The sequence below is a fragment of the Biomphalaria glabrata genome, chromosome 17 (genome assembly GCF_947242115.1).
Source record: "Biomphalaria glabrata chromosome 17, xgBioGlab47.1, whole genome shotgun sequence".
In the NCBI taxonomy this organism is placed as follows: domain Eukaryota; kingdom Metazoa; phylum Mollusca; class Gastropoda; family Planorbidae; genus Biomphalaria; species Biomphalaria glabrata.
The window spans coordinates 6374792-6402761 of NC_074727.1; the positions used below are offsets into that span (position 1 = coordinate 6374792).

General features: G+C 38.1%; 3 protein-coding genes across 6 annotated transcripts in view; all 3 read left to right on the top strand.

The window, feature by feature from the left end:
• The window catches only part of LOC106069056 (uncharacterized), a 60656-nt gene that overhangs the window by 5591 nt on the left and 27095 nt on the right, over positions 1 to 27970 (top strand). The window lies entirely within an intron of this gene.
• On the top strand, positions 20 to 27944 carry LOC106069059 (uncharacterized). Of its 4 annotated transcripts, XM_056015130.1 has the most exons (4): positions 20 to 148; positions 2626 to 2951; positions 20509 to 20756; positions 21796 to 27944. In XM_056015130.1, the coding sequence occupies exons 3-4, from the start codon at positions 20614 to 20616 to the stop codon at positions 23846 to 23848; spliced, it is 2196 nt and encodes a 731-aa protein (XP_055871105.1). In that variant the 5' UTR covers positions 20 to 148; positions 2626 to 2951; positions 20509 to 20613; the 3' UTR covers positions 23849 to 27944. The 4 variants fall into 4 exon arrangements, with proteins under 4 accessions (XP_055871105.1, XP_055871106.1, XP_055871103.1 ...); XM_056015131.1 differs by lacking the exons at positions 20 to 148; positions 2626 to 2951 and adding an exon at positions 13616 to 13754; XM_056015128.1 differs by lacking the exons at positions 20 to 148; positions 2626 to 2951 and adding an exon at positions 13617 to 13884.
• LOC129923730 (high mobility group nucleosome-binding domain-containing protein 5-like) lies at positions 2913 to 14864 on the top strand. The gene is made up of 3 exons (XM_056016199.1): positions 2913 to 2951; positions 8493 to 9248; positions 14844 to 14864. The coding sequence occupies exons 1-3, from the start codon at positions 2913 to 2915 to the stop codon at positions 14862 to 14864; spliced, it is 816 nt and encodes a 271-aa protein (XP_055872174.1).

Here is a 27970-nt window from a genome sequence, read left to right on the forward strand (position 1 = left end):
CTTCCAAGGTCCATGTAATAAGGGGGGAAAACTCCGAATGATAAGACTCGTCTTTAAGAACTATTTTTTCTTGATAGTTGATGAAAGGGGGATAACTATTGTAAAGTTATACTCTCCCGACACTTGTGTTCAAAGTAAATAAATTATGGTATGTTTTTATTTTTCGTATCACTAAGCATATGGCTATGTGTTAGTGTATTTGATAAACGTATGATACGGTGTATGCAATTATTGTATTGTAATAGATTTTGTAGTACGCTACTGGTCAAATCGCTACTTTATGTATTACTTAAATGTAGTGGATATGGCTTTCTTATTTTTTTTAAACTAACATAAGAGGGCAATTTAATCTTCGTCCCACGCGTTCTATTTATGATAAACTACTAACGAATCGGACTTAAGGCTTACCATTTTATTTTGATTGTTAAACTTCCGTAGTCTTTCTAAGACAGCGGTTCTCAACCTTTTATGCTCGGCGACCCCTTTTTACAATACCCAACTTAGCCGCGACCCCCCCCCCCTCCCCTCCCGCACACGCACAGCAATTGAAGAATAGACAATAACAATCCATTTTTTTCAATGGTCTTTGGCGAATCCTGGCAAATCGTCAATCGACCCCCAAGGGGGTCGCGATCCACAGGTTGAGAACCCCTGTTCTAAGATTTCTTTTTCCCTTATTGGTACTTATAAAGTTTTCAATGATCTGGATTGCATTCTATACATGCTATTATTATATTGCAATAGATTCGTTGTTCTCGGCGCAGCGATAGGGCTACTACTAATTAGTACGGAAGATGATATAAAAACATTCAATTATATTCTAATTGTTGAATTTGTGTAGCCCTCTCATTAGAAAGTGCATACATCTTAGAAAGTTTATGGCGGGACTAGTTTCAATACTTTGTGTACTATGTTCTGATCTCTCCTAGTGGTGTGTTGCTGTTATGAGGGGATGTTTTGGAGGTCCGAGGTTCGTGCCCTGGTGAAGGGGGGGGGGGTCATGACTTTCCTTTATCTCACTATACTTGATTCACTATTTTGGCTGCCCGAGTCGTGTGGTATGCGCTTTAGACTGTCGTCTCGATCGAGACCATCGGTTATAGAAGGCCTGAACACTGACCTGCAACGTCACAACTTGTGGGCAGTTTAGACCAAATAGCTCGTTGTCACGTCGTACAGACCTGTGACCAGGGGCGGGCTGGCTATAAGGGCATTCGGGTAGGCCGGTACCCAAATGGGCTGATAGAGTCAACGAAACTACCGCATGGATGCCACTATGAGACTGTAGGTTGAATCCTTTTAGGGCCGAAACACTAAGCGATTAAAAAGCAACATTAGGCCTATGTTTCATTTTAAGATATAGAGTTCACTGTATGCATGTGTACAGTTATAGATACATTATCAAACTTAACATAATGATTTTGAGGTTAGTTTGGTATAATTAGATGCCCATCGTATGATATACAATTTATGGGCTGGGTTTACAGAAATGGCAGGGCCGATATTGAGACCCAGATCGCCCCCGCCTGAGACGTGGCAGCAAGCTATTGGTCTAAACTGCCCCATAGGTTGTGACGTTGCATGTCAGTGTACAGGCCTTCTATAACAATTGGTCTCGCCTCGATAGTCCTGGGTTCGAACTCCCGCCCGCGACCATCCTCTACCTTACATCAGGAGGTTTATAGGCCAAGAAGTAACAATATTCATATCAGGAGTAACTTATGGTTCAAAGATCAAATCCATTTTCTCTCCTTACAAGTACTGTACCTTTAGGCGCTAATATGACCCTTTCATTCATTTTTTCATCACTTAGCTTCACGCTTATATCTATCTCACTATATCGATCACTATCTCACTATATCGATTAGAGTCAAGGTTCACACTTATATCTATCTCACTATATCGATCACTATATCGATTAGAGTCAAGCTTCCAGAACGGTTTGAGAAGGGGCACATGATAATCTTCTTTTCTGAACGCACAATATATTGCTAAGATCTAATAACTACTTCTTTCAAAGACCGTCTGCTTTTACCAGGTCGTTAGCTTCTGGTTACATATTGCTGATCGACAACTAAGCCGTTGTATGCGTAATATATCTGAACTAAAAAAACTTTTAAAAACTTGAATAACTTCTTTGTGAGCAATACTAAATATAACTTTATTTTTTTATATTGAAAAGAATCAAGTTAATATGAGATCAAATAAATGTAGTAGACCTTAGTAATAATATTTCTTAGCAAAGTCTAACTACAATAACACAACCTTTCAGTCTCACGTTCTGGAGTCGTCTCCTATAAGTAAGACCAAATGACGAAAATGCCACCTATGTTGCTTCATTCACAACCAGCCGCTAACCTCTTCCCACCGTTACCATAGAAACACACACACTCCGTAACACCGTCACAGATTGTTTATGGAAGAACACAGATGCATTCGAAGTGGGGCTACTTGATAGTTTCCGCTGTTGACACCGACACACCGAAACACGAAAGAGCGAGAGAAAAAAAAAGGTCAAAGCACGTGATCAAGCAGAAGAGGAACTCGCAGTTTGTGCGCGTGTGTGTGTGTACCTTTGCAATGCTAATATATGTTGTAGTTTGTTTGTTTTTTGTATGCACGTAGTAGGTACGAGTGTGTAGCTCCAACGTACAAGATTGTGTAGGCCTAGCTTGTTAACATTGTTAGGCCAGCATGGAAGACTCTGTCTGGCCTAGCCTACCCTCTGTCTGGCCTAGCTTAATGAACTCTGTTGGCCCAGCATGCAAGACTCTGTGTGGCCTAGCTTAATGAACTCTGTTGGCCCAGCATTACATATTTCTGATACTTAAGCGTAACGGAGTGTGTTAAGGATTTAATTGTGTTGGATTTCTTTGGAAACTTTTATCTACAAATGTGTGATTCTAGAAGGAATGTACGAAGACAGCAAAGCCAAGGCCCATCACTCCGAGGTAAGGTGATACTCTTGAATAATTTCTAGTTTTCTGTTGTTTTTTTCTGTTAATAAAATTTGTAAAAATACAATTTTAAATGTAAGTCTATGTCTATATGTAAAGGCTATAGGTCTAGTAGTTCTATATCTTCTTATCGTATAGAATACAGACGTTACTTCAAAAAAGAAGATGATTACGTCCTACGCGTCATGCATTTAGTCATGCATATTAACCAATGACTTAAATGTTTCTTAAAAATTATATTATTAAATTATCGTTCGTCTAGATCGCTGCCTGGTCGTTTGGTTTGCACTTCCGTGTGTGTTATTACTTACACGAGTTTGAATCCTGCCTGCTATCATCTCCTGCAGTCCTGCAAAGGGGAAAAAGGGGGGGGGGGGGACAGTTTGTGCTAGGATGTAATATTTATTTCCGGAGAAGGGAGAATCGTCTGCAAGGTGTAAAAATAGAATAGAAGCAGATCTAGATCTATATTATTACTACATATCTATACAATATGTCAAAGTCTACATTAAGTGCAGTTGTGGGGTAACGTATATTGGGATTTGGGGGAAGCAGGACGCATTATAAATAGTATAAATACCAAGATACTTCTACCGTCGGCTTAACAAAATGAGTGTAAATGATGATTTACTAATGTAGAGTTGCTGTTAATTATTTACTAATATAGATTTGCTGTTAGTGATTTACTAATGTAAATTAGCTGTCGATGATTTACTAATATAGATTTGCTGTTATTGATCTACCAATATAGATTTGCTGTTATTGATCTACTAATATAGATTTGCTGTCAATGATTTACTAATGTAAATTTGCATGTTTTTAAATTTAAATTCCTCCTGATGATGTCTCACTCCCCCCCCCCCCCAACTATTTTGTTCTCCCCAATCATAATTTTTTTTACAAATGTTAATTAGTTGGAAGGACACTACAGGTTTTAACGCTTCATCTCAATCGCCATTGGGCTTTGAACCAGATTTGTAGTTTTAATCAGGGCCGGATCTACGACAATGCATGCCTGTGCAGACACCTCTGGACCTTATCTTATCTTATATAATACAGACGTTACTTCAAAAAAAGAAGATGATTACGTCATACGCGTCATGCATTTAGTCATGCATATTAACCAATGACTTAAATTCTGCCAAGTCACTGGTTTTCCTGGCTAGCTCAGGCAACCCATTCCATGCTCTAATAGAGCTAGGGAAGAAGGAGTATTTGTACAAATTTGTCCTAGCATATGGGACGAGGAATGTGCCTTTATCTTTGTGTCTTTCAGAGTATTTTATTAGATTTTGTTTTTGTATTTGAAGATTATGGTTCAGTGTTTTATGTATAATTGCTACTTTACTTTTGAGTCTTCTGTCCTGAAGGCTTTCTAAATTTAGAGATTTACTCAAGTCAAATGTATATATTCGTTTGTTATGAATCTCACTGCTCTATTTTGTGTCTGTTCCAGTTTCTTAATGTTTTCTGGAGTTGATGGGTCCCAAACAGAGGATTCATGTTCTATTATTGGCCTAATCAAGTTTAAATAACATTTTAGTTTAGTTTAATCCTTAGGTGAAGGCGGACAAAAATATATAATTCATAAGAAACTATACATATTAATAAGAAGATAAGGAAATGAGAGGGAATTTAGTATTTTTACAAGTACTTGCAAAGGCCAATAGCGCTTTTGGTGGCCTCAAACTGAGAGTATGGGATAGAAAGTAAGTAAAAAAAAAAATCAATGTTTCTAAAGCAGTGGTTCTCACCTCTCTGAGACCCGGGTTCTGTGTCGAAGTTTTGATTTATATTGTAGAGCGGATAATGTGAAGTCCACCTGCCATTTTCTCCCCGATAAATTGGTTACATTATCATTGTTATAATCAACACTGAGGAAAACAGAGTTAAAGATTACCGAGTTGATAAGTTTTTGTTTTTTTTAATTCTACGTAATTGTTCTGACCAACTAGAGATTTTTCAATTATTAACACCAAAACGTTCGAAATCAAATAGAAATATATAAAAATATTCAAGACTCATAACAGGTTCTACTGTATGTGTATAAGTGGTGCATTTACCGAATTAATTGAATATTATAAATCTAGAGTTGTTATTGTTGTTTTTTTTAAAATTGTTTTATTACTATTTTAAACAACTGTTAGTGATGTCTTCAAGAAGTGTGACCATTATAACAAATGTTGTTTGGTGTTTCCGTAGCTATTGGTTGTTGTTTTTTTACATGGTAGTGTTGCTGGCCCTCACGAGATGTCATTACGATACGTTCTTGACGTACTCAACTCAACAAGACGCCGAGGTCCTGTTCACGGAACATCAGAATGTTTTGTCACGGTGAACCCATTTTACAAATCTTCCTCGCCCTGATGTCCTACTCGCCCAGGGCCCCTCGCATCGTTAATAAGGTTCTATTCACATTGGGAATTCTGATATTGAGAATTTACGTAAAGCAGTGATGCCCAAAATACGGCCCGCGGGCTAGATCCGGCCCGCGACGTGGTTCCATCCGGCCCGCCGAAATGTCGGCACTAAGTGTAGAAGATTCCGCCCCCCCCCCCCCAACCAACGTCTTTTTTTCCAAAAAAAAAAAAAAAAAAAAGTTGAAAAATGTATCCTAACCGTTATGGTCTCTGAATGTAGAATCTACCAGGAGAAGGGAAGGTATCGTTAATTTTGTGGAACTTGATAACAAGCCAACATATATGTTTTAGAAAGTGTGGCTATTTAAAAAAAACAAAAACAATAACATACAAACGAATTCTAAAACAAATATGGCGGCATTCTCGGTTTGAGCCGCGAATAAAAGATTGTTAAACTACGCCTAGAGATTGAAAGACTGATAGGAATATTTACACACACACAAAAAGAAGACAAGAAAATGAGTCAATTGTAACTACAATGTTGCTCATATGATATACTAGCCTGACATTACCCGTGGCCTGCGGATGTTTACTAATCTAGTGGATTGGATTTAGATGTATGTTAAAGTTAGCTAATGATCCTTTCAAGTTTTTTCTCTTTCGCTACGAAAATAAAATTAGGTTTGCGAAAATGGGTTTACCCGAAGCCGATACATTCATATCTATTAAAAACGAAAAGAGCGATAGCTTTGTTAAATGAATGGGATTATAAAGTGAACAATTAAACGAAACAATTTTTAGTACGCGATTCATGAATGAATATAGATCTAGGCCTATCTCAACTCGGCTTCGCAGCTTTCGTAAACGAATGTAGTCTCCTAAAAATGCTTTAGAAAACCAAATTTGAATGTTTATTTGATCAAAATATGAAATGAATGGACTATAATTAGTATGTTCATGTGTTAAAGTATAAAACTATCTGTGCGAAGAGAAGTTTTATCATCTTAGAGTTGAATTTAAGTTTTATATCTAGGGATGGGATTATAAAGTAAACAATTAAACGAATTAATTTTTAGTACGCGATTCATTACGGTATTGTCTTAAAATTAGATCTAGGTCTAAATCCTTTCGATCTTTTCTCATGTCAACATTGTAGACATGGCCTAGATCCATAAAATACTATAGTTGTAATAGAGTCGGACAACTTTATTTTTTTTGAGGGTCTTAAGTTTGTTTTAGGGCTACAATACATACACTACGGTCTAAGTTAGTACCCAAGGAACATTCGTGCCTAGTTTTATCAAGATTGGTCAAGCGGTTTTGATGTCTATAAGTAACATACATACATACATACATACATACACCTCACATTCTACTTTATAATATAGATTAAGTAGAGAAATGTAGCCATTATCTGACGTGTAAAAAAAAAAAAAGATAAATTTAAAATATCTCATTAATTAATGAAATAATGGATCCACGGGTTTCTAATTCAAATAGTTTCGTGTCAATTTTATTTCGTCTTTGTACCTCTTCGTTCATGCTGCCCGCAGGTCAATTTAGGTTGGGCATCACTGACGTAAAGCAGTATTCTTTACACACTAGTAAATGTAAACTCAATCAAAACAAGAACGGAGCGGTACAAAAACGCATTCGTGGGACCCAATCGCAACAGTAATCCTGTTTCTAATCCGCTATAAAAAAGAGAAAAAGTTTTCCCTTTCAGACCCTGCGATTAGTAGTGCTGATGTACTTTCCCCAACTAATGTCAGGTACTCATGGGTGGGCTTAAAGGCGCCCAAAGATCCCGAAATTAAAAATCCCAGTATTCACCAGGGTTCGAACCGGGAGCCCGGTTCGGAAGCCAAGCACTTTACCGCTCGGCCACCGCGCCTCTCTAATCCACTATAAGCGCACACAATGTAATTGCTCTTGGCGAGACCATTCGCTACAGAAGCTACCTGTGTCGTCGTAACCTGGGGGCTGTGGAGTTCAATAGCTCGTCGCTTCGTCGTACAGGCCTTTGACGTGGAAACACGCTATTTGGTCTAAAGTGCCCACAGGTTGTGACCTTGCAGGTCAGTGTTCAGGCATATAACGAATGGTCTAGCTCTAGGTATAGGCTCCACACGTCATACTGTATGGTCCTATCAAGTCTGATTTACATCCTTTTAAAAGTGACAAGATTCTCTCGTAAACAAAAAAGTTGGCTACAGATGTTGGACAACTTGGTATCAGAGATTACTTATTTTACATATATGAGGGTTATCCCTCTATGGCAGACTGTCTAAAAATGTCTGGAACAGACGTGGTATCACCACAAACACAAAGCTAGGGGTCTATAGAGCCGTCATCCTCCCTACATTGCTCTATGCCTCAGAAACATGGACAGTGTACAGTAAACATGCAAAGAAACTGAACCACTTCCACATGACATGTCTGAGAAAAATACTAAATGTCAAATGGCGGGACAAAATACCAGATACTGAAGTCCTTCGAAGAGCGTGTCTGCAAAGCATCCACACAATTCTGATGCAGTCCCAGCTGCGATGGGCAGGACACGTATGCAGAATGGAAGACCACTGCATCCCTAAACGACTCTTGTATGGCCATCTAAGCGAAGGAAAGCGCTCGCAAGGTGGTCAAAGAAAGCGCTTCAGGGACACCCTTAAAGCTTCTCTGAAGGCGTTCATAAAACCCCAGTGCAAAGCCCTCAGCCCCCTGGATGACAAAGTGGTCATCATCGAACCTCGATGGACGAACTATACCAGAAGAGCTGGAAATTCGTCTATAACTTGAATAAATAATTCAATCATTATTGAATGTGTTGATACTACAACCATTATTGAATGTGTTGATACTACAACCATTATTGAATCTGTTGATACTACAATCATTATTGAATCGGTTCATACTACCATCATTATTGAATCTGTTGATACTACCATCATTATTGAATCTGTTGATACTACAATCAATTTGGAAATATTAAGAGCGTTATTAAAACTTTCATACTGTTCAATTTTTAGAATCGCATTCCAGTTCAAAGTTCTCAGTAGCTTTTTTGATAAATCATTAGTCATGCCGCGGTCATAAAAATAATAACGTAGTTGTTGTTTTTCTCTAATTATTGCACGCTACATATACGGAGTGCGTTTTCACTTTTACAAGTCAGTACTTTGCCTGGCAAAAAGGAGGAACTCTTCAGTACTGTAAAGCAGCTTATAGTTCAAATGGATCATCCAAAGGCGGTACAGTGGAGGGAACGCGAAGAAAGGCTCACCCAGAGGAGGACAAAAAAAAGGCTCACCCAGAGGAGGACAAAAAAAAGGCTCACCCAGAGGAGGACAAAAAAAAGGCTCACCCAGAGGAGGACAAAAAAAAGGCTCACCCAGAGGAGGACAAAAAAAAGGCTCACCCAGAGGAGGACAAAAAAAAGGCTCACCCAGAGGAGGACAAAAAAAAGGCTCACCCAGAGGAAGACACAAAAAAAGGCTCACCCAGAGGAGGACAAAAAAAAGGCTCACCCAGAGGAAGACACAAAAAAAGGCTCACCCAGAGGAGGACAAAAAAAAGGCTCACCCAGAGGAAGACACAAAAAAAGGCTCACCCAGATGAGGACAAAAAAAAGGCTCACCCAGAGGAGGACAAAAAAAAGGCTCACCCAGAGGAGGACAAAAAAAAGGCTCACCCAGAGGAGGACAAAAAAAAGGCTCACCCAGAGGAGGACAAAAAAAAGGCTCACCCAGAGGAGGACAAAAAAAAGGCTCACCCAGAGGAAAACACAAAAAAAGGCTCACCCAGAGGAGGACAAAAAAAAGGCTCACCCAGAGGAGGACAAAAAAAAGGCTCACCCAGAGGAAAACACAAAAAAAAGGCTCACCCAGAGGAGGACAAAAAAAAGGCTCACCCAGAGGAGGACAAAAAAAAGGCTCACCCAGAGGAGGACACAAAAAAAAAAGGAGACAAAGCCTGACAAAGGAGGACAATAGAAAGAAAAGACAAATTTATACACTTCTGCTTTTTAGCGAGTCCTTGAACAGTCTTTCCCCCCCCCCCCCTATGCCTACCTTGCATTGATCAGCCATTACGATTGGTCAACTTACCATTATGCACCGGGATACAATCAAAAGTAACAGTTCATGTGGAGTTCTGAGCAAAGTTGTTTTTTCTTTGTTCCGTCTTCCTTGTCACGAGTCGAGTCTGTGACCTATTTCGACCAGTTTCTAGAAGCTCGAGGTCAAGCCAGTGCTGTCTAGCGTAAACAAGTTAATTTTAGGTATCCAATCAAAGAAAGGGGTTAAGGAAAAAAAAATAGCACACGTCAGCTTCTAGAAGGTCAAAGTTACTAAAATAATTATCTGAGAAGTTTCCATGATTCTAGAACATCCGATTTAAAAAAGTATAAATTAGGGGAAAGTCAGTTAGACGGGATCCTCGCATAGCAGTGGTTCTTGTAAAGCGATGGTCCTCGCTTAGTCCTCGTTTAGTAATGGTTTGATAGAGTTATACGTTTTGTGATATTAGCGGGTCCATCAATTAAAGTTTTATTAGTTGAAGTAATATTATTAGTTGAAGTTGAATGTTATAGGCCTACTACTAAGTGAAGTTTCATGTATCTTCAAGTTTTATTTATGAAGTATCAAGTCAAGTTGTTATTGAATTGAAAAATTAATTTGATGTGAAAGTTGAAGAAGTTTTATTGAAGAAGTTTGAAAGAAAATACAGAGAGATGTTTCTTTCTTCATTTCATATGAATTTATCAACTTATTAATACAATCCTCGGCCTGTTCGTCACATTCCTAAATCTCCTTCTTCCCTAGCGCTATTAGGGCATGGGATGGGTTGCCTGAGCTAGCCAGGAAAACCAGTGACTTGGCAGAGTTTAGGTCATTGCTTAATATGCATGACTGAATGCATGACGCGTAGGACGAAATCATCTTCTTGTTAGAAGTAACGTCTGTATCATATAAGATAAGATAAGACTTAAACACACCTGTAAAAACAATCGCTTTCTTCAAAAACTTGTCCTCTCTCCGCTTGCTATTTATAACCACGTCTGCTTGTTTGAAGCAGAAGATACAAAAACTTAAATTCGATTAATACAGGGCCGGATTTTTAGTAATTGGAGGCCCCCGAGGCAGAATTTTTGTTTACAAAAAAATAAAAATATTCAATCTGCATATTTTAGTAACAATAAATGTAAATTTTTTAGTGTTTACGCAGTGTATTAAATCCGGAGTATATTAGGAGAATACGAGCACACTAGAAGCGGACACTTTACAACCACGGCAGTGTTGCCAACTGTAAGATTTCATGGGATGTAGTTGAACAAACGAACAAGAACGTTTTTTGAAAAACCGGTCAAGTTGCTGACTTGTCGAAATATCGATTTTAGCGGCCCCCGAAAGGAGAATAGACGCTGTTAGTTTTGTTTGGTCTGTCTGTCCGTCCGTCCCGTTTAGAAAAAATATTGAAAATTTGACATCATTATATTTTAGACCTTTAAAAGTTCTGATGCAACGGCTACTTTTTTTTCTTTTCTGAAAGCGAAAAGTTTAATTTTTTAAATCAACTATGCATCAAGCATTTTTTGGATAAAAATACACCATTTTGACAACTATTCACTAATAATAGTAACAAACACGGGAGACTATTTAGTAAGGGAGATAACTATTTACCATATATTTTTTACACATTTATGGAAATGGTTTTAGATTTTGTGTCAAAAAATATTTTATTTTTACAAAATTGTGTTACGAAGTTATGTAATCTAAGTGCTACTAACTACCAATATTTACAAAAAAAAAAAATTCTAGGTGTATATTATTAAATTAAGCCATTTTAACTTATTATTAAAGGGTTCCTTGAATTCTCCTAAAAATAAAAAAATATAAGAAAAAGTCATGAAAATCTGAAATTGTTAAAATTCACAGAAAACTGATGCAAATCTCCTTAAAACAGACGAAATCGTCATTTAGGGGTGTCATTCAATATGGAAACGCCAATCCTACTCGCTATTTTAAAAAAACGGCATTGTCAGCTTTTATTTAATAAAAATGTAATAATAGGCCGAATTCTAACCAAAACAAGAATTTCAAATACTTAATTTACTTTAATAGTCACTGGCATACAAAATATAGATCTAAATCTATCTCGACCTCTTAGAAAAAAATAATAAAAGCGATATTTTGCTTGTCGATTTTTAATCTTATAGGCGAATCTGAATGTTTATCGGCTTTTTGTTGGAAAACCTCTATCTACTGTAGATGTCTCGTAAAGTTAATTGTTGACAGTGGTTTTGTACTTAGTAAACTATAAATAAAATGCAAAGACGAATTTATTTTCTAATACAAAATCTTAATTTTCACTTATTATCCTTATCACAACCCAAATTAGGCCCCGCGCAATCCGTGTCGAATAGGGCCCCGCAATTTGTAGGACCGGCCCTGCCCGGGTTCATACCCTGCCTGCCCCCCCCCCCCTTTTCCCGTCATACTGCTGGAAGGTTGAGTTAGGATGTAGAATGTCTTCAACTCTTGTAAGAAACATTCGAAACATTTAAAACATTTTACAAACAAACATTCTGACATGGTCGAAATTAACAAGTACAACATATAAGAGTCAAACAGAGCTGTGGCAACGTCCCTTGAAAACCACATCGCCAGAGTCATGATCTTCGACATAGTGATGCAAGAGCTCTTTTCAATACTGACACAACTGTCGAAAGCCAGTTTAGAACTTTTTTTTTTGCGCCCATTCACCAAGCAGTTGTTAATGGATTTAAAGTGTAGCACCACCACCACCCATGCACCCCAAATTCTATCCATGCCACCTTTAACGAAATGTAATAAGAATCCTCCTCCTCATTTCTTCGCCTCCCCCCCCCCCCCCAGCCCATGCACGCACTATCTTACTATGTTTTTTTTTCTATCATTGAAAAAAAAAAGTAGACCAGACACCCGACAAAAACTGAAATATCAAAATACCGGTTATGGCTCATCCATTTATGACGTCTACACGACTTTTGTTGATTTCCTCCTTGCAGTCCCCTTACCCCCCCCCCCCTTTTCCCCGTTTGTCTAAGTGCGGCGGCTTGATGCTTTCTGTTCTCTCCCCTTCCCGTGAACAGCTACAGTTCTCTCTCTCTCTCTCTCTCTCTCTCTTTATTTTATCTCTCTCTTTATTTCTCTCTTTCTATCTCGCTCTCTCTCTTTATCTTATCTCTCTCTCTTTATTTTATATCTCTCTTTATTTTATCTCTCTTTATTTTATCTCTCTCTTTATTTCTCTCTTTTTATCTCGCTCTCTCTCTTTATCATCTCTCTCTCTCTCTTTATTTTATCTCTCTCTTATTTCTCTCTTTTTCTCTCTCACATACACTCTTTATTTTAAAAAATTCAATAAAGCGGCTTTATGCTTTCTGTTCTCTCCCCTTCCTGTTAACAACTACAGTTCTCTCTCTCTCTCTCTCTTTCTCTCTCTTTCTCTCTCTCTTACACACTCTTTTCTTAAAAAATCGATTGCTCAAAAAAAAAAACAACAACACAAAATATTAGTAGTTGATTTATTTCTGCTCCTGTTGTCAGTGATACAGTTCTTTTCTTTTTCTTTCCATCTCAGCTTTATGTAGATATTAATCTAAGCGTTTAAAGTCGAATCTAGGTCAGTGCTTAGTACTTGCTTTTTCAAGTACAAAAAAAATAAATAATTACACTGTTCTCTCGACCATCAAGGATTCGTGAGACAGAAACAGGGACACAACATTTACTTCTTCAGATCTGACCTCTTGGAAAACCTTTTCTCTGAAGCCATATCACTTCACAGCACCTAGTGCTAGAAACATCCAAACCTTATCGGACTTCATCTTAGTACAAAGACATTTGTTGATGATTTTACTTTAAGTTTTTTTTTTATATGTTTATTTAAAGTGTTACTCTCTTTAAAAAATCATAACCACACTGAGACTTTAAAATGTCTATTCAATAGCTAGTAAAGAATTCATATTCTTCTATCGATAAAAAGCTTATAAGGAGGTTCTTGGTTAATCTGATATCGACCGAGAGTCATTATGTTTCCACCCCTTTGTCTAATAGAAAAAAAAAAGTTAAAGTTTACCTGTGAAAATATTTACCTATAAAACTGTACACAATGCCATCTCTACTATTAAGTAAACTTACGGATCTATCCACACAGACGACAGCAAGCATAAGGGGGAAAAAAAACTAACGCGTATCGTGTGGACGTAATAAGTGGATGATCCCATACGAAACGGAAAGTCAGTTGTGCCCCCTTTAAAATTTATGAATGAAACCGAAACTGGCTATTGGCGGGCACGCTCGGTTTACACATTCTTGGCTATTCTCACGCCGAGTTAGATCTATGTGTGTATCCTTGGTGTACTTTTGCCTCTGGTGTGTAGACAGTGTAGTTAAAGGTTGGTAATAGATGTACCTGAATTCATGAAATATGTAAACAAATTCATGCGCGCACTTTCCTGTTTGAGATTATGATCCTACATCTTACTGCAGACGACATCACCTACTCGGCATGAGAAGCTAATCTAGGTTAGTGATCGAATTTTATGTAAAAATATTCGCGCACTATTAGACTGTATTGTCTTAATTGTGTTTCCAAATTAAAAAGCTGTGTTCCCGTACCGGGACACACACAGTCTAGAAGACAAAGTCTCTTAAGGTATTTATTTTTAAGAATGATAAGACACAATATACAATTTTATTCTTATTTATCGCCTTTAGAAAACCAAAGTATCATGTTTCTTTTCTTTTGTAAAATGTAAATTTTGCCTTTCAGACCTTTATGTCTAGATCTATGTTGCAGACGATATAAAGCTCACATATGGTCCACGTTAACTAGGGTGTCTTGTGGCCAGCACGACGACCAACCGCCCTTTTTCCCCAGCGATTGTCTTATTAGAGAAAGGAATCGAATAGTCTCTTGGACGTCCTTAAAAAATCCCGAAGCTCAATATCCTAGTCTTCATAGAGATTTGAACTCTTAAACCCTCGGTCTAGATTAAAAACAAGTAGATCTAATATGGAGGGAAAAAAAAGAAACAAAATAATGCATTCCTACTTTTTGAAGCGGGGGATGTTCTAGGATTTGTCTTCCTATTCGTTTCATGTACTGCTTCTTAAACGCGCAATCATGCATCTATAATCTAGATCTAGTCTAGTATTTTACATTTGTATATTTTAAACAAGGTTACGAAGACAGTTTGTGTGGGAACACAAAGCTTCAAAACCCCAAAGTTGTCCACCCAGGCAGGTAAAAGGGTAGGTTTCAATATTTTCAGAAAGAATATAAGCATGAAATTCTATCAAATGACAGAGAAGAATGGAGAAAGAAGGTTGACAGATCTTGTGTGTTGCCCCAACAGACCAAGGGATAGGTGAAAATGAAGAAGTGCGATGTGAACCTGGTCTAACCGATCTCATATAATAATTATCTACTTGATCTAATTGTTATGTAAGGGTCAATTTTTTATTCAATGTCTCTTATTCAGTGCCTCAAGAACAAACTGTAATAATAAATGGCTCCAAATCAACACCGATAACAGTAAACTCAGGTGTACCTCAAGGAACAGTCTTAGGTCCACTACTATTTTTAATTTAGATTTACCAAATTGCATTACTTCAGAAACAAAAGTCAGATTATTTGCAGACGATTGCATAATATATAGAACAATAAAAACAACACAAGACAGAAATTCTACAAAGAGAATTAGATGAATTACACAAATAGGAATCAAATTGGAGCATGTCTTTCCACACAGAAAAAATGTCACTTATTAAGAGTAACAAAAAAACTAAAACAAATTAATTCCACTTATCTTATTCATGGTAAACCAGTAACACACACTAAAAACGCAAAATACCTAGGTGTTATAATAAATGAAAAACTGTCATTGAATCCACATATTGATGAAACTATTTTAAAAAACAAACAAAGCATTAGGATTTATTAAAAGAAATTTCTATAAATCAATTAAGAACATGAAACTAAAATGTTATTTAAACTTGGTTAGGCAATTATAGAATATGCATCCTCTGTTTGGGAACCCTCAACTCAAGAAAACATTTAAAAAATGGAACAGACACAAAATAGAGCAGTGAGATTCATAACAAACGAATATTCACATTTGACTAGAGTAACACCTTTAGTAAATTCACTAAATTTAAAAAGCCTTCAGGATAGAAGACTTAAAAGTAAGGTAGCAATTATAAATAAAACACTGAACCATAATCTTCAAATACAAAAACAAAATTTAATAAAATACTCTGAAAGACACAAAGATAAAGGCACATTCCCCGTTCCATATGCTAGGACAAATTTGTACAAAAGCTCCTTCTTCCCTAGCGCTATTAGAGCATGGAATGGGTTGCCTGAGCTAGCCAGGGAAACCAGTGACTTAGCGGAGTTTAGGTCATTGGTTAAGATGCATGACGCGTAGGACGTAATCACCTTTCTTTTTGAAGTAACGTCTGTATCATATAAGATAAGATAAGTGGTCCCCAAATCAGGGAGCTCTCCGTGTATTTTTCTTTCTCTGGGAGTGTTTTGGGGCCAGTGTCTTGTACGGGCCTCTTGGTAAAGAGAGCAGTTTTGGAGGACATGGTCGGCATTCTCTGATGACTCTCCACATGGGCAGATTTCACGGTTCCGATTTCGAGCTTCCGGCGCATATGTTGTCACATTCTGTTGTGTCCGGTCCAGAGCCGAAATCCTTATGCTCGGTCTACGAATAATATATTTTTTTGGCAAATTTCGAAACATTTTCATTTGTAACAAGAAAAACTAAAAAAAACCTTTTTACTTTATACAACTTTTAGAGCGATTGTATAGAACATAACCACAAATGGATGTTCAATTAAAAAACACATTTGGGTTAGGGTTTTGTAGCCAAATTTAAATTTTCCTTTTTTTTGTTTTACTTTGAAAAATTATAACCGCCAAACTATTATTTTTCCTGTGTGACCAACGAGCTTGTAATTCTATTCCCAACGATATACAGCAACTATCGAATTTCTAGAAAAATCGTTAGAGCCGTTTTTCGAGATCCGTTTCCGAGATTTTCCCACCCAGAAGATTCCAGGTTTCGTGAAGGTATAAGTTATTGAAAAGAACATAAGTCAAATTTAATTTAAGATGATTAAATAATTGCGTCAAATTTAATTTTTAAATGATTAAATAATTGCGTCAAATTTTTATGATCAAATCAAAGTTTTACTATGTGGCCAATGAGCCAATATTTAAAGATAGATAGGCCTATAATTGTACATACATATGTGTTTTGTTTTAGTTGTTATTTTTAATAGTTTCCACATATACTAATGGAGAATAAATTATTCACATTTTTCTGCTTATTTATCTGACATTTATGTGTTTTACAACTGGTAGAACTATTTTCCTTATATCTGTTAATTGAGTAGAAATATAAAAGGTTAAACATAGAAGTAAAACCTACAAAAATAATGCATATGTGCTTGTTATCGGGGATTTCATACTTTACTGTAAAACTAACATAATAATCATTAGGGTTAGGGTGTACCAAACAGAACGTGATAATAAGCTATGCATAGACTTGTATATACTATATCTAGACTGGACATAGATATTTTTTAACACTACTAAAATGTCGTGAAACTTTTTTAGAAAGTTGGATCAAGGCGTTGTTTTGTAAAGTAGTTCAAAGAAGTAGAGTTTTTTTTTTCAATCCTAACCTATGTAACATAATTTAATTTTTAGATCTGGATCTAGTAATTGAATATCAAAAATAAGAGTACTCTAGTCTCATAATTATTATTTTGCAATTTTTAGATAAATAATCTAGAAAGATCAAGGTAATCAATCTATTTAAATGTACATAAGATGATTTAAATCAACATGAATTATTTCCATCTAGGGTTTTTTGAAACATTATCTCAATGGAAATAAACAGGAAATGGCTTTGTTTCATATATTTGCGTGAATATCCGAGAAATGATTTTGCATTATTTCTAAACTTTGAAAACTAAAGATCATTACTTTTTTAAGACAGAAAAGATTGATTGGGGTGACTCCCCTTAGAGCCTGAAAAAGAGTTTACGTACATAAAAATGTATATAGGTCTATGAATCGATCAATCGCGAATAAGAATGTATTTCCGGTTTCCATTCTAGATATAATATATAAGTCTATGAGGCTATGTTTTTAAAATAGCGCAACAGAATCAAATTTTTTAAGCTGTCCGTTTATGGCAAAAAAAAAATAATAATAATAATTTCAGTATGTTTATAGCAATAGAATTTATTCTATGACTTAAAACTTATTTATAAACAAATGGGCAACTAATTAGTGAACATAAAGAAAGCCCTAGAGGAGATTCAGTGAAAATAATAAATTTGCCATGCATGGAGATATTGTTGAAATTAAAGCTCAATAATTTGTTTTCTTAAAGTAAAGTTTAATTTAGCGCCTTTAACTATAGTTTAGTTTAGGGGAAAACCTCCAGTAGAGCAACTGTAGACTGTGTATACACCATACAAGGTTATAGCGTATGAGGTTATAGCGTATGAGGTTATAGCTTATGTGTGTCTTAACCTCTGCTGTCAGGCTATAATTGTGTTAACCGAAAACATAACCCATTCCCATCAAGCATTGACATTCCTCTTTGATTCGTAACATTCCCCTCACCCCCCCCCCCCCCAAAAAAAAAAAAAAAATTGCAAAAGGTTTGTATAGTCTTTTTTTTTAACACTCGGTGCAGGACTAGACAGTGATTTTATGACGCATTGAAAATGTTCTTCGTTCCAATAGTACCTATTGTTGTCTCATGATTTGGGGTGTGTGTGTGTGTGCGCGCGTGTGTGTGTTTGTCCCGTTCTAAGTATTTAACATTTTAACATTATGTTTTTATGTCTATTGCTCAAATCGACTAGTTGCAAGATGGCTGTCTGGTGATGTGCATTGCAGGAAGGCTGTCTGGTGATGTGCATTGCAGGATGGCTGTCTGGTGGATGTGGATTGCAGGATGGCTGTCTGGTGATGTGCATTGCAGGATGGCTGTCTGGTGATGTGCATTGCAGGATGGCTGTCTGGTGATGTGCTGTGCAAGATGGCTGTCTGGTGATGTGCATTATAGGATGGCTGTCTGGTGATGTGCATTGCAGGATGGCTGTCTGGTGATGTGCATTGCAGGATGGCTGTCTGGTGATGTGCTGTGCAAGATGGCTGTCTGGTGATGTGCATTATAGGATGGCTGTCTGGTGATGTGCATTGCAGGATGGCTGTCTGGTGATGTGCATTGCAGGATGGCTGTCTGGTGATGTGCATTGCAGGATGGCTGTCTGGTGATGTGCATTGCAAGATGGCTGTCTGGTGATGTGCATTATAGGATGGCTGTCTGGTGATGTGCATTGCAGGATGGCTGTCTGGTGATGTGCATTGCAGGATGGCTGTCTGGTGATGTGCATTGCAGGATGGCTGTCTGGTGATGTGCATTACAGGAAGGCTGTCTGGTGATGCACAGTGCCCTCTGAATTTTAAATAACAAGTTTTTCGTTTATTCAAGTTCTCTAGACCGTCGTTGGTTCCGGATTCGAACCATGCCCGATGCGATCACTCGCCGTTCTGCATGAGGCTTGACTTACAATGAAATGATCTAAAACTCTGAAGGAGTACCCCTTCAGTTGTAGTCGTCTTGTCTACCTGCATTATAATACCTCCATCCAAACACAGTTTTTAATGAGACACCCATTCCCCAACAATACACTTTTTGACTCTTGAATATTCAGTGGAACAAACAGCATTACAACAATACCTCTATTCGCAACTTTGTCCATTCTTTACATATTTTTTTTTATTTATTTTCTTATTTTTTTTTAATTAATAAATTTATTTATTTATTTGTAATGCAAACAAAGCTGTTTAATGCGCCTTAAGCTTTGATTAACTCTCTGGTGGAACCTTTTTGTGACGTCTTTGAAATCATCTCACTGCCACCTGGTTGGAAGAATGTAAGAGAGGGGACAAGAACGGGAGGGAGGGGCGTCAGCCATGTTTCCCGGCTTAGAGACATTAAATATTTGTTTCGTAGTCAAAAAAAGTTAAAGAAAACAAAGCCAAAAAAATAAAGGTAAACTGCATTAGATCTGTTAGTTTCCTGCAGTAAAAACCTCCAGCTAATTTCGACAACTCATGTTCATCAACCGTTTTGGAACAAAAATGAATTGCCGTTCCTGTCTTCAGAACAAAAATAATGGATAGTGAGCGCAATGCTTCCTCTTATATTTTCTGTTAAGGATTGAGGGGGTCGGGGGAAATGAGTTAGTTTAATTCTAACTCGGAATTTGAAGTTCGAGGTTACACCGCAAAACAGTATTTTTTTAAAGGTCTTAGAGGGGAAGTGGGGGTTGTTGGTTTTTTTTTTTTTAAACATAGAAAAAAAATGAAATGGTTTCGACTAGTCACAGCTACTGAAGATCAATCTAGATCTAGACTTTTTTCTTAGAAAACAAAGTAAAAAAAGAGGTGTAGGCGTGCGGATGTATGTACTGTGCTAATATTCTTCTTCCTCTAACCAGCTTGTTAGTGCTGAGCTCTAAGCTTAAAGTGATGTGTACTTCAATGAATACTTAAAAAATGTGTGGTTATAACGTCATCTAGTTACTTCTCTTTGGATTGGATTCATTGATCGCTTAATATAGTAGCTTCGTTTCACATATATTGGTTTCTTTTTTTTTTTCTTTTATTTCAGCTCATTTTATATTTCCTTTTGGAGTTTCAGCAATGTCTTAGTGTTTAGCTGTTGCTTTAATATTATTTACTTGTGTTGCATTGTTATCTCTGAATTGTTTGGGTTTCTTTTTTTAGGAAAAGTATTATTTTCTATTAATAATCTGTTAGAATCGATAAAAATTCGTGTTTTGGAGCATTGTATTTTATATTCAGTCATAACTTATAGATGTATTCCCGAAATGATGTAGAAAGATTTTAACTTCAATAAGGTGGGCCTAGAATGGTGTGCGCTTTCATTAATGTACAAAAGATGTGTACAGGGATTGGCGCTTTAATTAATGTACAAAGATGTGTTCATTAATTGATGTAAAAAGATGTTGTTTTTAATTAATGTTTATCTCATTTATTTTTTTCAAGAATAACTTTTTGTTTTTGTTCTGTTTCTTCCCTAGAGAACGTCTTATCTCTCATGGCAGGCGAGAGTCACGTGTCATGAAAGCGTCTTCAGCGGTTGTCTTGGCAACGAAACATGGCACAACTAGGCCCTTGTGCTAAATATGGAAACATGCGTTGACCTACTGCTGCTCATCTTAGGTTGCTTTCTTATGCCGTTGTGTCGGTGTGACCACATTCCATTTTGTCCAGTCGTTTTAGAGGGCCAGCCATTCTCATGGTCTTGCAATGTACCCAGTGATACCAAGTAAGTTTTTTAAAACAAGAAAAACGTAATAGATGTTATTGTTTTTTTTTTAAAAAAAAAGCTTATGCAAAGTGTATTTGTATTTACTAGCTTGGATCAGTCATGTCATTAAATTTGTAATAAATCTAGACCAACAACAATAAATCTGTGCGATTAATAATATTTTTTACTAATTGTTTTTGTTTAGCACTTGTTCGTGCTTTTCGCTTTCTCGCTACGCTATGATCCTAGCACTGAAAATTTGTGGCCAGTCCGCCCCTGGGGGGCTACACATACAATTATGTTGTTGTTGTTTTTTTTTAAGTTCTTTTGTTATGTGAAGGGAGATTTCTGGGTGGATTTTACCGTCATAGTTTTTTAAAAAAGCATCACACACACACACACGCAAAGGCGGAAAACGACAGGGAATTTGAATCCGTGGCTCACGTCTTCTCGGGCCGACGTGCTAACCACTTTGCCAGTGAGGTACTTATGACTTGAAAAATATTGTTTTTTTTTTTTTAAATTTGGAACTGCGACCTACAAAGAGGACTAATTCAGCTTATACCACCACTTCAGTCAAGTACATTTTCTTTCCCTTGTTCGAGATACCAAACAAAATAATTTTGTATCAATAGTTAATTAACTAATTGTTTTTTTTTTTCTTGTGTTGTCATATGAAAGAAATGACTGTGGCAAATTTCAACTTGATCTGAGATTGATTGTTGGAGAAATAACGTGTACAAACTTTTTAACAGACAGAATGAGATGATATAAGCTTTGTTTATTCAGTTTGTGAAACACAACTTATTAGTCCACGCCATTTTCCTCTACTTACAAGCGATTCCTCCATATTCCTACAATGTACCGCCACTAATCGTGCAAGGGTCGCCACATCAACGTGCGAAACATGTGAGGAACAGTGTGGCGGATTAAACGAGTTAATGAGCTTTTTTTTTTTTTTTACATCTTATGTCTTTCCTCTAGAAAGTGCTATGAAATCCCACTGGGGATTATGTTTCTACTCTCTTTCATTCGTTTATTCTTCTTTCTTCTTCAGGTTCGTCATCTGGAATCTAAATTCTTCAGGCCAAGTGAAAGCGATCAGCCGATGTAGTGTGGTCGCGAACAGAGATTGTGAGACAGATCTGTACGGATGGGCGATACAAAATCAATTCCACGACGGGTCCTATACCAGCACCATCTCCCTTAACCGAACCACTCTGGATCATCGAGACAGCCAGCTTACCTGCAGTTCCTGGGACGCCTCCAGCGATCGAACTTCGCTACTAGAAAGCTGCAAGATGGCCGTGCACATAAAGGGCGATACCGAAAATTGTACCGTCTCTCTCCGACCGGATGATGGCATCGATCTCAGCTGCATCAGCACCAATGTCTACCCGGGAGTAGTGTGTCAGTACATTGAACGCGTCAACTCCAGTTTTAACAGATTAGGCCTGATGACGAGGAAAACCAGAAAGATTGTCGACCTCTCCAGGCATCTCTACGAAGACGTATGCAGCCTTGTGGTATACCATACGAGACCAGGTGTCTATTTGTATGACTTTGCTTTTCAACCGGATTTCCCCACTTGTATCAATTGTGTTTACAAGGTTCACAGCACAAGTGGTCCGTTCTCCGTACAGCTTAAACCTGTCGTCACTGTCAACCAGTCCAAGGCTACTCTGTGCCACAGTAAGTCTCAGGTGAAATTCACGTGTCAGGTCACCTGGATGGAGACAGCCCCTAAATTTAGTCTGTTTCTAAACAATGAAGAACTTAAGGGGTTGACTTTGGAGAAGGTTAAATACGGGAATGACTCCAATTCGTATTCAACCTTCTCGGCAAGCGTCAGTTTTGAAGTCACCAAAGAGCTCCACAGGTCTCTCATGCTCTGTAATGTGTCTTACCTGAACCAGAATGACACTGTGCCGGTTGAAAAAAGGAATGTGTCTCTCTCCGACACCAAGTACCTTGTTCTGACTTGGCCCCCGCCTACGCCACCGAGTTTCTCTCGGGGGGATTTCAAGCTAAGCAAGAGTTTAGACATTAAAAAGGGCGACAACGCCACGATTGTTTGCTCCGCACAAGGCGGGGAGCCCCTTGTGGAGTCCATTAGTGTTGTCTGTAAGCACGGGGAAGTCATCTTCCTCACTAATACTACCAGCCCCAATAAGGTCTCGGTGACAATCTACGGAAATAGCACCTTCAATAACAGCAAGTGCATATGCACTGCACACCACCAGCTGCAGCACTGCTATAGCTCCGTCACTGAAATTCAAATAACAGTTATTCCCCTTGGCATCAGGACTATTGATTTAAAGGGGAAACTTGAAGACAAGATATATTATATTGTCGCCAGCATAGTGTTTTTGGTTATGCTTCCAATAGTCATTTTCTTTATCTGTAAAGTTTGCAGACTTAAAGACTCTGAATACTATGGTAATTTTTACAGCAATTCTTTTCGAGACAGGTTTCGTGCTTCCTTACGGCGTAGGGCTCCGCCCGCACCACCGCTCCCTCCGCCCCGAATCCCTCCCAGGCCGGATCTGATACTTTCTTCTCCCCCGGTGGCTGACAGCTCCACCGTACACAACTCTAGTTCGAGTTCTGAAGTCTGGGTAAATGACCCAAGTCTTGAGGTGGCTGAAGATGGGCGCGTGTTGTTCAAGAATGTTCGCAAGTCAAAAAAGACACCAAAGACTCATTCTAATTCGGCAGACGATTCTGGCTACATACCTATGTATCCTAGTAAAAACCCTAAGGCAGATCGAAATGTTGAAACTTCGTCCACGTCCGGAGCGACATCCTGTTCGACATCTTCGTCAAACTCCGGAACGAACGATACAGAATCTCGACTGCTTCTTCCAGGAGCGCGCAAACAGTCCTCATCTAAACCTACGCTGAATAGGGCGCCCTCAAGTGAGGACAGCCCCAACTTGGTCTCGCTTGGGTTTCATCCTCCTACACCTCGCCCGTGTACGGCCAAGCGGCTTAAGCGAAACCACTACGTGGAGTGTCCCGCTGAATGGGCTGACAAGAGGTTGACCGGTCTGTTTGAATACACCAGCTCATCCTCGGAGGACGGAAGTACTGACGTCACAGACGTATAACAGGAAATGAGGTTTTCTGCTAAAAACTTGCTCCTTCAATTCTCATACGAAATTTAAAAAAAATGGAAGAGAACTTTGTGCAGAAGTCGTACTATTTATAGCTGGCTATAACACGTGACTGTGCACATTTGGACGCCTATGTCATAATCCTTAGATGCATTTAGTATGTAATACATAAATAATCTGTAAAATATTTTTTTTTCTTATGCATACAATCAGCTTTATGCACGGCTCGTTTTGAATATGAGGTTAGAGTGCCTCGTTTTAAACTTGAGGCTAGAGTGCCTCGTTTTGAACATGAGGTTACAGTGCCTCGTTTTGAACATCAGGCTAGAGTGCCTTGTTTTGAACATGAGGCTAGAGTGCCTCGTTTTGAACATGGGATCACAGTGCGCTACACATATATGAGTATAAAATCTAGTCGCTTGCTTTTTACGATAAAACAACTTTCAGAAATTTGACTATTTCCTTCTTCTGCAAGAAATGAAAAGCATTTCTTCCCGTTGACAAGGCAAAATTTTGTTTAACGCTTATCAAGTTAGGATGTTAGCTAACATGTTATGTACGAATGAATTCCTTGTTCCATATGCTAGGACAAATTTGTACTAACACTCCTTCTTCCCCAATGCTTAACGAGCATGGAACGGGTTGCCTGAGTCAGCTAGGAATATCAATGACTTGGCAGAGTTTAAGTCATTGATTAACATGCATGACTAGATTGACCTAGGAACACGCGTAGGACGTTATCAACGTCTGTATTTTATAAGATAAGATAATACAGTAGTGCCAGTGGGCTTCCATGGGCTAAATACGGTCCTAGCTTTATTTGTTACAGCTATTTCAAGGATCCCCACAATTTTGTTTACCTGCCCACTGGAAAAAGGTTTTATAAACCACATATTCATTAGTTCTGCTTCATTTTGTTTAAAGTAAGAAAGTTTAAAGTAAGAATGTCCTGCACAAAACAATTAGGTTAAGATGTAATAATAATAGTAATAGCTTTTATATTGTGCTATTTTCATGCTTATAGCATGCCCAGAACGCAATGGTCTAATCTCATTTGTGGACCAGTGGGGCGAGGGGGTATCTGGGAGAAGGTGCTGCCTTTGGTGTCGAGTGTCGGTCCTCGAGCCCCCTTCATAGGTAGCCAAGCCAAGCGTGTTTAGCCCCTCTGCCACGTTTCCCACTGATACATTGAACATTTTCATACCCAGAATCAAATTCATGAATAACAAGCTTTTTGGTGCTTACGGTGTACAAAGTAAAAGCATTTTTCATAAGCCATGATAACTTGTGTGCACTTATGAGCACTACAGAATCAAGTTTTCTGAGCACTTCCTGTTGTACTTTAATTTTAGTTCTCAGCATTGAAGTTGAATCTAGCGTCCTTGACATTGTTAGGTTTATCATGAACATCTCTCCATTTAATGTAGTAGATAATCTCGAAACCAAATAGATTTGAATAGCAGAAACTTGTGACGTGATAGGAAGTGACGTAAACAGTTGTCCGTAAAGAAGACATAAATTTGGCGCTAAATGCATGGCGTATTGCCCCTTCTGAGAAAGTTGTTTGATACAAGAGCCCTTTACTACATATTAGAAGTAGATGATTAAATTCAAAGTTAAACGCATTGATACTAAATCATCATACAACTACTAGTATTTGTTTATGCTTCCTTTATTTGTTATCAAATGCAAGACATTTTTGTTTATTGCTTCTTTCAGTTATGTTACTGATTTTTTTATTCATATTTATGAAATCGATTTGAGATCTATATCTAAAAGTATTTATTGACCACTAAACATAACATCTATATTTCCACATTAGCTACATCGTAATTAAAGAAATATTTACTATAACTCTTAATGCTGATGCTATGTAGGATGCAGAGCAGAAAATAAGCTTAAGCAGATACTACTGTGACCAAGTCGATGGTTTTAGTGTATATTTTAAGGGGTGGTCAGGAATGAGGTCATTTGGCGTCTCATAAGCATGCTACAATGGTTCAAATAATAGAGATGCCTTGAAATGCTCGAGTTCGGGGCTTCCGCATAATTAATTCATGATTAATGTATACACAATTATTAATAGATTCTCTGAAACTTTTTTTTTTTTTGGGGTACATTAATTGTCGTAGAACAAAAAATGTTGAGACAATAGATAAAATCTTCTGTGCCTTTCGGCGCCTGGGGCGTCAAGTTGTCACCACAGTACAGTACACAGAGATTGGTCATCAGCCCGCCTTCAGACTTTCCCCATCGAGTGTCCATTATTTGATTAGGATCTTCAATGAAGATGTTGTGCGGGGGGGGGGGGCGGCCATGTTTTCGTCTCCCTCGTTTTGGGCTTCCAAGTTTCTGCTGTCTTTTGGGAAATATGTCTCATCGCGTGTTAGGACGCGTCCTGAAGGACATGCAGGACGTTGCTGTAATGCATAAGAGAGCCTAAATAACTTGTCCTAGTGTTAAGACGTTTTACTGCTGATCTTTTACTAAGAACCTTTTTTTTAGAAATATGTAATGTCGCGAAATATGTTGACACTATTGTACTATCTATAATCTATTTGTAAGATGTTGATTCTCTTGCAGTTTGTATACAAATAAACTACTTGATGTTGAGAAAGACAGTAAAATGATAGATATAATTTTTTTTTTATTGACCAACTTTCCCTCAATTTTCTAGTTCCACTCGGTCGTTGGACGTGACTCCAGTCGTTGGACGTGACTCAGTCGTTGGACGTGACTCAGGCTTTGGACGTGACTCAGTCGTTGGACGTGACTCAGGCATTGGACGTGACTCAGGCGTTGGACGTGACTCAGTCGTTGGACGTGACTCAGGCATTGGACGTGACTTAGGCGTTGGACGTGGCTCAGTCGTTGGACGTGTCTCAGGCGTTGGACGTGACTCAGGCGTTGGACGTGACTCAGTCGTTGGACGTGACTCAGGCGTTGGACGTGACTCAGGCTTTGGACGTGACTCAGTCGTTGGACGTGACTCAGGCATTGGACGTGACTCAGGCGTTGGACGTGGCTCAGTCGTTGGACGTGACTCAGGCGTTGGACGTGACTCAGTCGTTGGACGTGACTCAGGCGTTGGACGTGACTCGGTCGTTGGACGTGACACAGTCATTGGACGTGACTCAGTCGATGCCTTTTAAATTCTGATAAATATCAGCTTTCACTATAGCTGGCCTCGCATAAGAGGCTCTTTGCTCAGGAGAAATCTACAGTGTTTATTGTTATGATTGCTTCGTGGTACACTGCTAAACCATAGAAGCGCCAGTTACAGTACTTCAACATTATCATCCCCAAAATCTTTCCAGCGCCTTTACTTTAAGAATGAAATGCAAAACTGATGATAACTATTGTCCCATTGTTTCATAAGTGCAGGTGTATGTTTTGTATTGCGATTGTTATAATTCTAGTTCGCTCTTTCAATTAGTCCTAAATAATTGTCATAATTTTTCATGTGCTGTGTATAGAATTCTATCATGCTCTGTGTCACTGACACAGCAAGGACAAAGGGGCTTAATCTACCTCTTAGCTAATGACATCATAGGGGGAGGGGAGTTATGTATTCATGTGGTTTAGAATAAATTTGTGTAAATAGAACTAAGAGTTGATTAAGTCCCTTTGTTCTGTTTTTACTCTTGTATATTGTCTTGGATGGACCTAAATGAATAATATCGGGCTGGTTCCTGATGTTCACTTACCCTCTCCGCTTACCTCCCCTCCCTTAAAGTCCTGATTTTTTTGGCGCAAGGTTGACTACAAAACGGGGACACAGAGCTTTGTGTTAATACTTCAACATCACTGTATTGAGAACTAATTTAACAACAGAGCCGGACTTAAGTAATAGGAGGCCCTATGCAAAGAGAATATGGAGGCCCTAGGCGAAAGGAATAGGGTGGCCCAAAATGAAAGGAAGAAAAAAAAAATTCTTCTAGCTAAGATCTAAACATTCGTAAATAAACATTGAATCATGGTAGAGAGTTAGATCTACACTAGTAGATCCATAGAGTTTTGCTATGTTTGGGATTTGATCCATGTTTCACTCTTTCTTCTCTAAAAAAAAAAAAAACATTGTTTTTGAGTCCTGTGCGAGGCCCCCACCAATCGGAG